This window comes from Apus apus, chromosome 9 (genome assembly GCF_020740795.1).
Source record: "Apus apus isolate bApuApu2 chromosome 9, bApuApu2.pri.cur, whole genome shotgun sequence".
In the NCBI taxonomy this organism is placed as follows: domain Eukaryota; kingdom Metazoa; phylum Chordata; class Aves; order Apodiformes; family Apodidae; genus Apus; species Apus apus.
The window spans coordinates 15617513-15634721 of record NC_067290.1 but is presented as its reverse complement, the minus strand read 5'-3'; the positions used below and the strand labels follow the sequence as shown (position 1 = coordinate 15634721).

The 17209-nt window shown below is 41.1% G+C and overlaps 1 protein-coding gene across 5 annotated transcripts in view; it reads right to left on the bottom strand.

Moving 5' to 3' along the window:
• SLC25A26 (solute carrier family 25 member 26) overlaps positions 1-14968 on the bottom strand; it is an 83034-nt gene extending 68066 nt beyond the window's left edge. For all 5 annotated transcript variants that reach the window (XM_051627155.1, XM_051627154.1, XM_051627156.1 and 2 more), the window contains exons 1-3: positions 14813-14968; positions 12919-13075; positions 11261-11370 (exon numbers count right to left, since the gene is read on the bottom strand). In XM_051627155.1, the coding sequence (XP_051483115.1) occupies positions 11261-11370; positions 12919-13075; positions 14813-14845 (300 nt within the window). In that variant the 5' untranslated portion in view covers positions 14846-14968. The remainder of the gene's footprint in view (positions 1-11260; positions 11371-12918; positions 13076-14812) is intronic.
• Between the last annotated feature and the right edge of the window lie 2241 nt (positions 14969-17209).

Sequence of the window (17209 nt, the reverse complement as noted above, 5' to 3'; positions counted from 1 at the left end):
CAGGCCATTCCTGGGCATCCTACCAGTTTTGGAGATGACCCTATGACAAATTAGCTGTCCTCCTTCCCTATTTACCACACCAGGTAATACAAGTCTAGTTTTCAGACTCTTCCCCACATCAGTGCACATGTATACATAAAGGCAGGAAGACTAACACCAAAAAAAGGCTCAAGGATTTTTAGATATAAGCTTTAACAAAAGCCAATTTTACTGCTACAAGCAAAGCTACTATTAGTTTACAGAATAGGTATACAAAAATAAAAATATTAGCATCTCTTATCTTTCCAGCCTTTTAATAATATAACCACTGATGAACAAAGAGCACAGAATTTCAAAATCCTTGTCTCATATCATTACCAGGTCAGAGAGTGCCCCAAGTATTTAGATACAATCCTAACCGCATTTTTAATTTACTGACTTGTTTTAGCCAGTTAGGGACAAAAGCTAAAAATAGGACTGTTTTGTTAACATTTATCTATGTCTTGCTAAGACAGTACATCTTCCAATTAAAAGAAGGTAATTTCTTTCCTTTGTCAGTTCAAGGAAAAGTGGTTTTAACTTTTGGATACTCCTTACATGCATCAATGCTGCCATCTCCTGGTCGGATTCATGTTGGATCCAGACGTTCCTGCTGGTTCTAGCTGATGGTCGTAAAGAATGCCCCGTGCAATTAAAGTCCCGAAAATGCCTTGAAATCGACACAAAGCCTCTTTCTATTTACCGATCAGAACAGTTTCAGCATATCTGAAACCTCTTCCTATGTAGCTGTAGCCAACAGAAAATAAGATCTGCTGCAAACAGCACCAGGAACCTTCCCACAGCCTTTTGCATGGGTTCACCTCAGTTTATTGAAAACACTTTATCTTAAGGCACTAACTTCTGCATAGGGGCCAATCCTACTTAAACCTGGAGCAGCTGTTCAGAGTTAGGCAGCATTCATGTAATTCATCAGCACAAGGCCACCAAGTATTTTTCTCTAGACAATAACACAAAGCATCATAAAAAAAGAACAAGGAGGGGATAACTCTGCTTACAAGGGGGCTGGGTGCAAGTAGGTGATCCAGTCCTTGATGACTCAATACCCAGGGAACTGGAAAAGCAGTGAGATATACACAGCTCACTGCTCATCCTGGGAAACCAGCAAACACAGCCAATCATGAAAATGGCTGAAGAAAACTCCCAAAGAAAAATCTTTTTTCCCCCCAATGACTTTGTGGTTAAGGTGACAAAGAATCTGAAGTAGCTGGCTGGACTAGAAATAATCGGGGTGCTGCATGGCAGGTTCTTGACAGAACTGGAGACACAGCAGGTACACGACAATTAGCAGCTTGTACCTCTCAGGAGAGCAGCTTGAGAAAGCATTTCCTTATGCAGCCTGGCATGAACTTTGCACAGCTGATAGATCCAACTCACACTCTTAGAAGCTTCCACAACCATGCAGGCTGAGCACTTCTGGTCTTCAATAAGAGGCATGCTCTTAAGACAGGCAAAAGGCAAAGCCTAAATGCCCATTCTGTTGAGATACCAGCAGATGATGGGCACCTGGTTTGTCAGCTGCCCTATTCTCTGTACTAACCTGGGCAAGGATCAAGACCAATTTTTTTACACTTAGTAATTAGCCAGCCATTCTGCTACAAGTCAGGAGAACAATAGTCTGAGGACAGAGAACTGTTGTGAAATATGTTAGTGGCTGGCAATTTAGGAACCTGTACTCAGTGACTGCAAGCAAATCTCTGGCTTGCAAAGCTAAGTCTATTTGAAAATTGGGTACAGAAACACATGGTAAGGTCCAAAAAACTTGTGTTGCAGCTTTAAACCCTTAAAAACACTTTCTAAAGGATTTTAATTTAAGACTTCCCAAGCAGGAGGTTATTTTTAATTTTATGTGAGTAGACTGGGAAGCTTTAATTGATGTTCACCATATAAGTATAATTTAATACTTAACACAGAATTCAAGGAACATACCTGGGGAGAGTTACTCTTAAATGTCATTTGCGTAAGTTTATTCTTAATCAAATAACAATAGTTTATGGCACTATACAACTTTCTATCTAGAGAGCAGACTTTAAACTAAACCTCACAATACCTGTGCAAGATAATCACTAACCCATTAAGGAGAAAAAGCTGCTGCACAAAGATGACAACAAAGAGGCTCTGATTTATCAGAGGACATATGTTTAGGCTGCAGTCAATCTGGTAACAAAATTCTAGTCTCTACCCACTCTTGAATGTCAGGCTTGCCTGCTTTATTATAATGTAGAAAGAGCAAGGAAAACCAAGCAACTCTAGAACCCCAAAGAGAAGAAGCAATGAAGATGTTTTAGATGTTTGGAGGGTTTTTTGGTTTTTTAAGTACACTTAGCGTTAGCCCTGGCCATACTCCTGCAGACAAGAGCTACCTTATAGCTCAGGTTTGTATTGTTAGTTTTGTTTGGGTTTTATATTCAAAAAAATGCTTCCCAAAATATGCTAGTAAGACAAATAATCTGAGCATCTCTATTTCTATGAGAGATGCTCTCAGCTAAGCAGGGAGTTAATATTCCTCATCTGAAACATAAAAGGTTCCTTTTCCATTCCAAAGATAACTGATTAAAATAATAGGTGTGTACAGTTAAGAGATCTTCAGTTGCACTGATTTCCTCTGGATCCTGAAAAAGGGGAAATCTCCCTCTCGGTTCAAGTTAGAGGTTCTTAACAAACCTTGAATGCAGCACCATGATTTTCCATATTTCTCCAAACTCTTAAGTTTGTTTGGTTCTTCAGATCTCACCAGGATTCCCCTCTCCAAGAGAAAAAGGAAGTTTTGCTAATCTCATAATAATGCATAAACAGTATTTTATACCCCAAATTGTTTCTAAAGTCTGGTCACAACTCTTGGATTGAGAACGTTAGTGGGGGAGGTGGATGGTGAACTGCCTTGCCCTTTTTGCCACCAGGAAAAATAAAGTGGAGACACTTGAATTTGTCATTTGATTTCAAATTTTCTTCAAATGGAGAAGCCTGAACCGTTGCAATCACAGACTCACAACAGTTCAAACACCAATAAACCCTCATGTAAATAATTGCTGACCCTTTGACCAAGAGAGAACAAAACCGTAAGTTTCCTTGGTACTTAACTTGCTGTGAGTCTGAACTCAAGTTGTGAAAAAGTCCTTCCACACATGCTTGTTAGCAGGCTGTGTGCTACCTGCTAAAGATCAATTGAAGTGGAGAATTGAAGTGCTAACACCTTTTTTAGTGAGAAAATTGTCTGCAGGGATAACAAGCCACCCAATGAATACTGCCCACTGTCAGTTTCAGCTTGTGCCAGCCCGAGAAAATTGTACATATTAAAAAAAACCCTCATAATATTATCATCTTATTTTCCCCTCCCACATTCATGCACAGCACAGATGTGCCCCTTACCAGCCTAGTTAAATTCAGTCCTGTGCAAAGATGCTGGGGTCATGAACAGGAGACTTCACTCCTAATTTAAACCCCTTGGAGAGAACAAGTCTAATGTGCTCTGGACAGTAAAGTTTAGACAATGCCAAGCTCTCTGTCCTGTCTTTTCCTCTAAGTGACACAACAGGGCCTTCATTAATTTAACTGCAGCTCCCCTGTATGCTGGCAAGAAATAATTCTTCAAAGAGCAATCTGACCCAGCAAGATCCCTCAGATCTCAGCACTTCCCAGAGCTTAAAAACATACTCTTTCCAAGATGAGACCATTTACAAGGACCAAATGTCAAAATTCATTGAAAAAACAGCTTCTGCACAAACATTTTCAACTTCCTCCAAGTTTCCACGTTAGATGACTTCACCTGGAATCTGCAGAGCATTATTTCATAAGTGAGAAGCTTCTCATTATTGCTTTCCAGAGCTCTCTTCCTACTCCAGACCACCATCTGCCCCACCATACACTTCTTCCTTCACAGCAGCCATCTTGTCTGAGCCTTTTCACACCAGCTGTCTGAAGTCCTCTGCTGGTTTCGCATCCATCATTTCAGTAGCTCTGTCAACATGGGCTTCTGCCCCTCTTTCAGACTTCCTTGCCCATGCACGGCTCTTTACTTGCCCAGCTACATGCTTCTGCTCTGGGTTCCCTGCCTACATCTCCATCAGCCACAACAGATATACCTTGGAAATCTTTTGTCCTCAAACAGTGGCAATTGGTGCCGAGTTCTCTTCACAGTAAGGAGAAACTGTCGCTCCAACTGTATCAGTTAATAGGCAAAGAAGTTTGCAAAGCTGACAAGGCTGACACTAAACACTTCTTTACAGAAGTTCTTCTCACTGCAGATGTTTTGAAAGCTTCTGTGCTTTGCATAACAAAATTTGTCTTTCAGAGTTTAATCGATGTAGCATTTTGTTTCCTTTTCAAAAATAAGCCCAAATCTTGGCAGTGGCCTGCTATTACCCACATCTCTTGTACTCCAGCACAAAGTGTCCCACATGCTTTTAAGTTCCTCGGTACAGTTGGTTTAAACTCCAGTGGCAAAAGTGAGACACTGAACAGCTTTAAAAAAAATCCTGCTTAACATGGTTGATGCTTGAATCATAAATTACTACCACATTTAAACAGAGCCTTAAAGCCAAAGAAGAGTAGACTCTTAATTCAACATAAATCATCTGCACGACCCAATCTATCCCAACCACTCTTCCAGCATTCATAGTCTGTTAAACTTTTAAAAAGGCTTAAGAAACTAATCATATCTACTAGCCAAAGTTTTCTTTCAGCAGAAGTAGCATGGTGCATCCCATCCAGCATAGAACTGCTTCCACAGAGCCAAGTGGGGTCAGGCTGTGTTACAGGAGTACAAATGTTAATGAGATTCCAGGCATGAGAACACAGGCAATATTTCCTAAAAACACATTAAGTCTCCTGTTGAAAGATAACTAGTATTTTACAATTTGCTCAGTCTCTTGGGGTTGCATTGGCCCAGAACATGGAAATTTCAACTACATTGTATTTTATCAAACATTTTCCTTTAATTGATCCCTTACTCCTTCCTACAGCCTTTTCACTTAATGAATTATGGGCTTGTGCACATATGGAGCTATTCAGAAATAGTTATTCCTGACAAAACCTGTACAGAATTTTACTATGGAATAGACTTACCTTAAACTATGTCACAGATTTCCAAAGTGACTCTGGTAGAGTATGTTGCAAGCCAGGAAATATTACAATTATTTATTTCTCACTTATACTCATTAATGGAAATTAACTTTCCTCTGTAGACACTGAGCTACAAATATTCCTACATCAGCTACATATCATAGGATTGAAAAGAGAAATACGACAACCATCAAGCTTCTACTCTGCTGCAAAGCATTATGTCCTCTAAGCCCTGAATTCAGTAGATAACAAAGCAATGTAGGAGGGATTGAGAAGGGGCTACACTGGCAGTTAACACAGAGCGTATAAGAGATGATCAGCATGGGTGGCTGGTTAGATGTTTGACAGTTCTTAATTTGCTGTTCCAGCCTTTAATTGTATGATGAATTTGTTGGCAGCATTTGTGTATCCATGCCTCCATTCATCTTTATTTACAACCACTGTTCAGCTGCAGCTCAAATTTGAGTTTCCATCCACTCTATGCTTCTTCTCTACTAGCTTTCAATGGCAGCAGTCTCACCTTCACAACCATTTTCCAACCACTGCTCAGCTAAGGTTCTGCATAAAGATTTGGCAAAAATCCGGCAGCATCTGTACTGTAGACATGACCTCCTATACATTTATTAATATTTAAAAAACCCACCATGATTAAATCAAAGGACTACCTACATTGCTGCACTCCCCAGCATTACTCATCTTGCCAGGGTGAGCATGTTCCCCTTCTGAATGCCCATCTCTATGCAGATATGCACAGCACAAAAGTCACAGCTAGAATGACAGGCACTGATCAATGAAAAGAGCAAAAACAGCTTAAGTACCATGGAAGAGGTCCCATCAAACTGACTTCTGTCAAACTGCAGACACTACATTGAATACTGCGGTCTGCTAGCCACTACACTGGTTAAGAGGAGATAAGATGCAAAGCAGAAAATGCAACTTTTTTGGTTTTAAACAGTTTTGTCCATTTATTAGTTCCGTTCTTGAAAAGGGAGAGCTTAAAATTTAAAGCCATTAGGCCAAAGTCTAGACAGAGTAAGTACTGAATCACTTTGTTGCAGCAGAAGATTGTTGATTTAGAAGCAACACTAACAAAACTGAAAAGCTGCATCTTCCAACATGACAGTTTTGGAATTTCAAATAAGTAAAATCTTAACTCCACATCTGATGAGCGTTTCATCTATTAGATTGGGCTCCTGCAAGCTGATCTAGGGCTTACAATGCTGTAAAGCCCTGACCAATTATCCTGCTGGAGTCCTCTGTGGACTTATCTGACTCCTGCTTCTGCCTTCTCCTCAGAAGAAGCATTAATAGCAACTTTCTTCTTTGATCTAGTCAGTTACTCTCACGGAATTAATACAAACACTTCTGGATATTTCTGGTCTTCTATTAAATTGAACTAAACTGTTTCAAAAGGTATTGCCAGAGCAGAGGGAAGAAGGGGCTTATTCATGGACAGAGAGATAAACATGTGGTTGTCTATGATGTCTAAAATCCCTTTGAGAAAAAAATTCCAAGCCTACAATAAAACATGAATTTCCCCCTTTATTTGAATTAAAAGCCTACTCAACATGTCATTCTACAGAATCATGACTCAAACTGTAAACTTGCTTGCATTTTGGCTTGCTTCTTCTAAGAAACAAGATAGAACTAATAGAGGAAGATAGCTGAATTCCCCAGAAAGATAATTTCTGCATTAAGAAGCTTTTGTATTTGACACATCCCAACAGCAGATTAAAAAATTCCCAAGTTATTAATACTGAGGGTCAGATGCCAATCACAGATCAACCACACACTTTACTCTTATCACAACAGTACCTTATGTGGCAACACACTGGAATACACAAGTGAGCTTGGAAGTTCACCTTGAAATACCTGTACTCACCTAGCCCTGTGGAGCCACATGATCCCCTTTGCTGGGAGTAGTAACAAACTCTGTAGTGTTTCAGTTCAAATCAATTCAATATCCCTCCTTCCTCAAATTTTGGAAAAAAAGTGTGAGGCTATGCCAAAATCCTTCTTGCTGAGGACAGCCAAGCCTATCATCTTTGAAGGAATCCATCCTTACCTAGCCATTCAGGGCTGTCTCACAGCACAGCCAGGGTTTCCATCTTTTCCTATGATGTTTGTGCTCCAACAAAGCCCAGTAGGTAGCTCAAGTTTTAGCATTCTTGCAACCAGGCCAGAAACACCTCTATAAATCCAGAGCTTGTCCAGCATTTACACAGCTGAAGGGAACACAGTGCAGAGGCACTGAAGCAGAATTAAAGCATGCCACATGAGCAACCTGAAAAATCATGGCTACATCAGCTTAAAAATGTCACAGCTACAGCATGCTCTGTAGACAAACCACTTGCAAGTAACCTGGGATCTGGCGGCCTTGGGGATACACTGCACAGTCAATATATCTCCAGCACTGTAAACCTAAAGTACTCTGGAAACTTACAGGAGCACAAAAGCAGCTCAGTAACTTCAGCTGGTCATGTACCTCCACAGCATGGTCAGTACCACTAGCCACCAAAAAAACAAAAAAAAAACCACACACCACACAACAGGACATCTACCTCCCATCCTGGTCCTCAGTACTCCACCCCACTTTCTCTCACAAGTGAGCTGAAAATCAAAGTAGCTTGCTTTCCTATCAAATACGGAAAAAAGGCAATGTCACAAAAAAATAGCCAATCAAAAATAAAACAAAAAGGTCAGGAAGATATTTACAAGCAACAACCCAGAACACTCACTAAATATCTTGCAAAGTTCAGATCGTAACCATAACAGTATCTAACTATTAGATGGAAAAGGCTGTTAGCTTCTCAAGACCATGATCCAAGCTGCTTTATTCTCACCTCCATGGAAAAGCCAGCAGGATGTAAAATTGACTGTGTTGAATCCACCTACTTTGGCACTCATGAAGGAAACCTCATCAGTCAAACTGGGACAATCTTAAACTTGTCACATAAAACCGCATTTACAGGAGGCTCAGAGGGAAACTACCCTTTATCAAACTTTTAATTAATAGTATACACTTATTTTAAAGAGACAAATTCTGTACAAATCAATCTGCAGCTGTCCAATTCTGGATCTGTGAGACACCTGGCAACTATTTAAGATGGGCACTAGGAGGTTAAAAGTACTACTCCTTCTCAAGAGTTACTTAAACCACCTTAGAATATTAGAAGTTAATTTTAGAACATCTGGTTCTCCTTTCCACTCCCTATGATATCATGTTTTCCAAGCACATTTGGCAGCTCACTGAAAAGATACAGGCAGACTAAACATACAGGGCAACAGAGTCAAGATGAAAATTCCAAAGCCCTGGATGTAGTAAGCATGTTTCCTATCTCCAAATTTCAGTTACACAAGTGGTATCATAAGGGTTTTTTCCCCCTCTTGCTAACTCCTGTTATTCTTCAACCTTCTTCCTTGATGAGATGATACACCATATCTCAACCCTCTAGAGTTTTGGCTGTCTTTTTAAGTAATTTTTCATGTATTATAGGATATTCAGAGTCCCTGTACAGCAAGACTCAGTTATATGAAAAATTAATTATGCTTAACAGGGTCAGATGTTGTATGCACATTATCTCACTCTGGGAGATGAGATTAACCACCTATATTTCTCCTGCCTAAAATGGAAAAAAAACCAAACAAGAAACACACAACCACGCTACAGTTATTGCCTTTACTGCTTGGTTTTGTGCCTCCTAATCTGGAACTGGAAAAGTAGACCAAACCAGTTCCAAGGAACTGTTCCCCATGAATTTACACAGGCTAGAAACAATACAGAAGAGTGGCTGTTATAAGAACTAAGGACTCCTATTTGACCACTTCCTCTCATATTTTAACTTATCTTGATGCAATCTTCCCATTTTTTCCTTTTTAACCATTTTACTATTTTTAATGTGTCACATTTCAAACACAGATTAGTCAGCATTAGTATACCTTTACACTTAGCACACACATTTAATTGATGCACAAGAAGGTAGCTGACTCATTTATGCTCCCCTGTGAAGGAAAGCAAACCTAGAAATCTAACACCAGTTTCTTGGTCTAAATTTTAATTTCTGTTTTGTAGAAAGATAGTTTGGAAATGCATAGAAATGTCTTGGGATTCCTAACATGACAGTCTTTGGCTTATTATTTCACAATTAAAAGCAATTTATATCATAATAATTATTAAAGTATACAAAGGAAGAAAAATGCACATTAAAAAAACTACTGACAAAGTAATAGTCCCAGTGGTTATGCCCTTATTAAAATTTAATGACTAATCAATAAAGCTATGATTATAGCTTTCACCCCAATGCTATCCGGAATAGTTTATATATTTATATTGATCAGCTAAGACTTCTATAAAACTAATGCAAGATCTTGCTTTGTGCTGTTTTTATTAGTTTTGTTGCAGCAAGTCTCTAAATCCCCATCTCAATTATCTTACAGCTTAGTTCTCCCATCAAAAGAGCTAGCAAAAAGGAGACTTATTAGCTGAAAAATGGCTGTTGCAACATCACAGTTTCCACACCATAAAGTCAGACTGCCCTTTCAACGCCTATCACAATACATTGCTCTGGCCCTACAATGGCAAGAGCCAAACATACAAGATAGCACTGAGCAACTCATTTAACTATGCTGCACCTCCATTTATCAGCCTGAAAATGAAAGCACTAAGTACCTGAGTTGTACATGTCATGAAACTACAAACCATCTCAAGACACAGGCAAGAGATTCTGTAACCATGCAAGAAGTCATCTGTAGCCAACTGTTCTTTGGCTGCTGATTATTAAATTACCAGGTTAAAGTTTTCTCTCAGAGCTCTCACAAGTAGAAGTAGTGTTCTATAATGCCCCACTCAAAACAATACTTTTTTCAGTTATTTTATTGCAGAACACTGACACCTCTCCATGAGCCCAGTTGTCACCTTGCTTGATTCTGAAACAGCACTTGAGAAGCTTAAAATACATCTTGGATATGCTGTTCCATGAGATTTCAGGCAAACAAGGAATTTGAGGGCTATGCATTGCCACAGTGATGAAAAATCTGCTGATTCCTAACAGCCTGTATAGAGTTTCCAAGCTCTGTGCATTGTCCTTAAGTCATAACTTGACAGCACAGGTTCTAATCAAGATCAAGAAGAATCCACCTGAGGCAGCAACACAAACATCCCACCCAGCCCTAAATCTACCACCCACTATCTACTCCTGCCTATAACCACTATCAGAGTGGTTGGTAGGTGCTGCATTCACCATCTTCATATGCTTGGTGTGTTATATTAAGTTCCCTGGCTAAGTCCCATTCAATCTAATCAGTATCCTTTCCACAGAAGAATAAAAATTACTTGGGAATCAAAGCTGAACCCACAGAGAGCAGGAAGAGCTGAACTGCTTCCCGTGGGAAGCAGCCAGGCTGTGCTGCTACAATAGTGAGGCACCTGGTGCTAAGCTAAAATGGCAGAGATGCCCCTGCACTCCTGGTGGCCTCCAAGCTAAGCCACCACAGAGAGTACAAATACACAGCTACCTGTGAGGGAGACAAATCTGTGTCACAAGAGATTAAATAACCCAGTTAATAAAAGCAGAAAATGGAACTACACAGGTTATATTTTTCTGTTTTCATGAGCTAAGTTGAAGCTGTAAAAGAGCCAGAAAAGCTAGTTTCATACAGTTTCTCTCCTCCAAACCTGGGGACACCACAATTCATACCCCATTTCACCACTACTGTGCCAGTGTGACAAAAGCAGGAGAAAGCAGGTGGACAGCACAGACAGGAAAAGGAACAGACTGTTCACAGCTGAACACCCAGTCCTGAACACTGACAAGGCAGTCTACCAACTCTGCAATTAAAGACAAGGAGTATTTGGGGGGAAAATATTTTGTTGAACTTTAAATATATTTGATTCAGCTAACCCAAAGCAACCTTGCTCTTTTTGTTTGCAAATAAACTCATAAACAGCTAAGAGACCTACTAAGAATTATTACTAACTCATTTATTGACTTTGAAACCATCCTTACAAGTGTCAACACTTGATTTAAAAATATTTTGTAAAAACTGTCACAAGTGTAAACATGGTCAACACTCAAAAAAGTAAGATATGACACCAAACCTGAGTTTTCATAATTGAATGGTTCTCTCTTCTCCCACAGACACCAAACATACAAACTTCTCTTACCACTTCCCCAAGGGAGGCAGCCACCATGTGTGTTGCTGGAGACAAGTAAGATGCAGAGCCAGGATGCAGCACAGATTTCACATTCTCATAAGTGATAAAAAATGCAGCAGCTGAAATTCAAGAATACGTAGTCACTTCACTGTTCCTCCATCACAGAACTAGCATAAAAACATTTAGAGGTGAATTTTGTCACCTATTATTGTGCAACTGTAGTTGAAAACAGGATATTTCTTCCCCCAAAACAGTACAACAGTATTAACACAATCTATGGGATAATTCCGTCAGAAGTTCATGCTCCTGCCTATCACTGGCAAACCTCCTCCCATTGATAACAGAGATAACAGGACTTAAGGCCATATTTAGTATATAAGGAAAGATGTGTTAATTAGTCATGAATGTCCAGTGGATTTTGAAAAAACTGTATATTCCATAATCATAGATAGGAAGGATAGAGAGGAGGTCATTTGGTTGACTTGACTGGGTGGTCTTTAAATTTGGTGAGGAAAAACACAAAACTAAACAAAAACCCAAATCAAATCAGTCAGTTGAAAAACAAAATTAATGTACTTGATACAAGCCTGCAACATGCAAAACTGTTTCAGTAGCAGGTCTTAACTTCTTCCTATTATCAGTTTATTATGTTGCACTTTAGCTCAACAAAAGTTATTCTACACTTCTGAAGTCCTGTGCAGTGAACAAACACATAAAACTAAGCTGAGCTGTGTTGATGCACTGCAATAGCCAACTACAAAGACACATGCACCTTAAGGGTTACTGCTTCTCCTAAAGGTAATTTCAGTTCTCAGTCATACATTAGAAAGATAAAACCACAGTCAAGATTTTGAAGATGTAAATCCTGAAAAAACTGACATGTCTTGCAGGGAAATAGATTTTAATTGTGAAGAAGGCTTTGTGAATTGCCTTCTGCTAATCAAAAGATGCTTATCACCTCTAAAGGAGATAACAGAGCAGACAAGATAAAGAACTGAATTTTTTTTATATCATCTTATGAAGGACATCAAACATCTGAAGGTGTCAGTGGATTTGTCAGCAAAGTTCTCCTAACATTTATTACTGACAGCACAGCTTGCTTTTTTTATCCCTCCCTACAAAGACAAAATGGACAAAGGCATTAGGAATTTTAGATGCCTTTTCTCTGCAGGGACTACAAGCATTTACTTTTTTAAAGCTTCAGTTTCAAAAGTACACCAAATGTCTTTTAAGTGTTGTGGTTGTTTCCAAAAAGACAAGCAAAGCATCCCCAGGGGAACTAACTCAAAGACCTCCAGTGCTCAAGAACTTTGAATTTTGTTTCATTTCCAAAGCTGTGAAAGAATTGATCATGACAAGTGTGTCCTGGGCAAGCAAGATTCAAGCCCTCTTTGGCACCTGGAAATGCTTTGGGGTGCCCCTATAACAAAGGACAGGCCTGTAAGACACATCCAGGAACACTTCCAAGGAGTAAGGGTTGCTTTTCAGAGTAAGCATGCAGCAGCCTTCATTCCACGCTTGCTGAAAGAGTTTGTTCAATTACCGTACAACTCCAGAAATTGCTCTTCACAGTTAGACATTGACTCACTATCCATAGACACAGATGTCTCCTACACTACATAAGTTCCCTCTTCAGGAAGATGAAGCACAATCCAAAGAAAATTTACCATTTGGAAATGATCCTATAGCAGCAGAAGGAACACCAGCATAGATGCCACGAAAGCCACCAGCCTTCCTAAATCCTTGAGGACTCTGCAGTCTTGTTTTTACAGTATCCAGGGGAAAAAGGATCAAGTCAACACAGACACCAGCAACTCCACCAGCCTTCAAGACAGAACCACAGAGTAAAGTGCATTAATATTAATAGGGGTGAAGCTGTGGAGCTCATGCAAGTAACTGAGGTATCCAAACCCAAGCACTACTGGCCAAGTCCTTTCTGAGGTCAGATTAGGAACTGAGTGTCTTACACTGTCATCAATGGCTTCTATAGCCTTAACAAGGAAGCTTCAGTAAAAGAAAGTAATAGATGTTACAAGTTTTAAACCATTTTTAAGGTATTTTTAAGACAATCTCAGTTTTCTGAAGAGTGCTAGCAAAGCAATGCAACACTTATCCCCCAGGCACAAAAAGCAGGGCAGTGAGTACCACTTATTGAAATGACACAGCACAGAATGACCAGCACCTCTAGAAATCTGGGTGATAACATCAGGGAAAGACAGAAACAATTCTGCTTCCCCAGCAAGAACCTCTAGAAAGCATATTCACATTTTTCTAGCAAATTTCTCCATTTAAAGTGTTCACTCCCCTAATTTCCTTTGTTGAACAAAGCCTAAAGTAGAACTGCTTTATTTTCTTCTTCTGACAAAAGCCTATAGAAAAAAAAAACATTAAAGATGTTTTTAAAGCAAAAAGAAAAATGGGAAGGTCTTTATCTAAAGTAATTCTTAAAAACAAACCCTAAAACAGTTTTTTAAAGCAGTCTTTCTCCATTGTCTGTGTTTTCAGAGGATTTTTTTAAATAAGTTTCCCAATGACATGGCTGATGTGTAGAAGATAATTATTTGTCAAAAGCAGGAGGAGGAGATGGAAATAAATAGAAAAAACTAATTTCAGAAGAAAAAATTAATAGCATTAATCCATTATGAGAAATAATTTAGGTGCATAGTTATTCAGAACAGAAAGCATAGTTGAAGTCCACCTGACAAAGAACAGAGTACAAGAAACAGCTGTGCAAATATTTAACTTCACCTGAAAACTAATCCCATGCATTACTCTGAATCTTTTTCCTAGGGTCAGAGGATCCAGAGAGGTGTTCACTATCTACTACTAAAGTTTTAATCAATAAGTTAACTACTCTTTTAATCTAGTTGGCTATTTTGCGTGCCTTGATTTTTCTCCACTCTTTTTCATCAAAATCCTTATCTGCTCAAAATAACATTGATCAGGTTTAATCTAGCTATCTGTTAAAACATGAACCAAAAGTTACTAATTGCTTCTTCAGTTTTCAAAGCTCTGTATCTTAAATGTCATTTAAATTCATGAAGCAGCTAATAAAGCACCTGCCAGAGGGTGACAATCCCTATGTGTTTATGCCATCTACAGAAAATAATTGTTTTTAGATAATGACACGACTAAAAAGCACTTTCTCCCTCACCTTTCAGTAACAGCAGCATTACCCTAAGTCAAACACCTCAAAAACCTTCACCAGTACTTGGACATTCACATGAAGGGCCCTTCCAACATAAACCATTCTGTCATGAAACTTAACTCCAATGAAACTCTTAGACCAAACCAGGCCTTAACTCCAAGGGCACCACGGATGGCAGGGAGCTGCCCTGGCCCAGCAGGCGCAGGTCTGCAGCGCTCCCCTCAGAGCGCCGGGTCCATGTTTTTCCACAAACCTACAGAGAGGGCTGGGTATTTCCACGGAGGCCCCGAGCTACGGGCACTGGGAGCCCTCCCCCGCGGCGCAGCGCAAGGGGCGGCTGCTGGAGCCAGGAGGAGACGAACCACAGCGCCCTCCCGCCGTGACAACGGGCAGGCCCGGGCCCGCTCACTCACCGCCAAAGCCGCCCAGGACTCGCACGGCTCCATGCAGGGGAGGCGAGACGCGGCCGCCACCCAGCGCCGCGCGGGCCGGCTCCCCCCGCCGCGGGCGGGACTACGCGGGCGGGCCGGCGGGCGCAGCCATCTTGCCGCCCCCACCCGCGGGCACCGGGCGCCACTGCGCCTGTGCGGCGGCGGCGGCGCGTGCGCGCGGCGGGAAGCGGCGGCGCTGCCCGGGAGCTCGCGCTTCCCTCAGCGCTGGCGGGCGGGAGCGGGCGGCAGGGAGCGCTCAGCGTTCATTAGTTGGCACTGGGGGGGTGATTTGGTGGGCGCCAGCGGCTGTGCTGCTCCCGAAAAGGGAGGGGAGGTGCGCCTTGCTGCTGTTGAGGTGTGGCGGGGTCCGGGTGGCCCTGAGGTGCAGGTGTGGGCCCTTCCCCTGCGGCTGGTACCTGCCCCGAAGGCAACATCTAAACTCACTAGAAAAAAAAATTTATAAAGGTATTTTAAGGAGAAAACATTTCTATTCTGGTGTTTTTCCTCAATTCAGCAGTGCACACACCTGATGCGTGGGATGAGGTTCTCTGCAGACAGGCCTTTCCTGCAAACGACAGAACAATCCACAGGGAGCTTAATTAAGCCTTCTGCCCAGAGTAATCTCTCCTGAGTATTCCCAGGTGTTTGGCTCTCCTTGGAAATGAAAATGCCACTTTTCATTCCCATTGTGTCAAAAAGTCATCTTTTGCCTTTGCACCTCACTGAGGCCTTCCCTCCTCTCCACAAAGGGCGTTCAAATCAGCAGGGGTTTCAGAAGTTGGAAAGATTTTGGCACAGAGTTCTCATATAATCCTCACCCAGCAGGAAACCTCAGTTGAAATTACGGGAAATATGATTCCAGGGGAGGCAGAAATGTGCATGCAGAACCAGACAACCAGCAGGCTTCAATTCCAGATTTACTTGGCTGCAAACACATGAGCTGGGATGACTTTCAATGTAGCAGCCAAGGATGTGACGATGGCTCACATTTCCAGCATCAGTAACTGCTTTCAGGCAGCTCAGCTCCCCTTCATCAAACTGCTAAAGGTGTTTGCAGGTGGGAAGCATCATGCTGTCCTGTCCTGTAACACCTGCTCACAGCAGCGTAGTGATCAACATCAAAGCAGAGTTGCCAACTCCAGCAAATTTATTACAGCTCTTCTGCAATGCTGTGATTTTGTTCTGAACTGCCTCAGTCACCAGAGACTGGTCATGTTAGAGGAGTCATCATTTCATTTAGTCTTCCTTTTCATTTGAGTGAAAAGCCCAAAACGCTACAGACAAAAATAGAAAGAACCCAAATGTATTATATTTCTCAACATGCTTTGATGTTTAAGGCAACTCCTTGGTTTTCTTGTCCTGAGTTACAATTTTTATCACAACCTGGTGGGTTATCAGTATTTTAATTTATTTTAGGCTTTGTTGTGTTTAGCATTTCTTGGTTTCATATCAGGACATGATCAAACGTGGACAGCTTTGACACCATCTTCCCCATCGTGGCTGCCTGACCACCTTTCCTCCAAAGCCTGCAATGTGCACGAAGCCTAAGGCAGGCCAGTTTGCTGTCCTAGGAATTAGTTCCTGAAAACTTTTACTCTAGTTTGTGGAAGAAGCGGGAGCCATAGTTACATATTTCAGCTGTAATACAGCAAAGGCTGGACTGTGAGCAGTTATTCTAGTAACACCCAGCGGAGTACCCGGCTTTCTGAAAGAACCCCACTATTCAGACAGAAGTAAATATCACCTGAAATCTACCGTTTCCAGCTGGTGTTCTGGTAAGTGGCTAAATAAACACAAAAGCTGAAAGTACTTCAGCTTCCAAGTCCATGTCTGTCATTAAATTAGGTACTTTGGAGTGATGCTGAGGGAAAAATGAGGCATCAGTAAATGAATCATGGTTTTAAGAGTTACTGCTTTCCCCATACAACCCACTGATGGCAGCACTTAACATGAGACCTTATTCCTTACATGTGCCCAGGAGGTCTCTTGATGTAAAGGTTCTTGGGGTCATAGCAAGCATTTTTCACATTGTTCAGCGCAAAGCTTTCAGATATAGTAAGTGGCAGTGACTCTTTTATTTATCACCTTCTGTCAGAAGAACCGCTGCTGCATTGGAGGGGTCACAACCTCCTTTTCTTCCAAGCCACTGTACTGTCTTACATGAACAAGTTCTGCTTAATGCTGCAGGCCAAACATTAATCTTTGTGCTAAATCCTCCGATGGACTCCCCCCAAGCTTGCAGCGTAAGCTGAATGAAGAAAGAGATCTGTTTTCTCATGCCCTTTCTTTGTGAGAAAATGCCTCAGGTGCTGCCCAGCACCTCTGCGGCAAGTGAAGAAGGTGGGCTGAGCAGAATAACCCAGCATAGGCAAAGGAAAT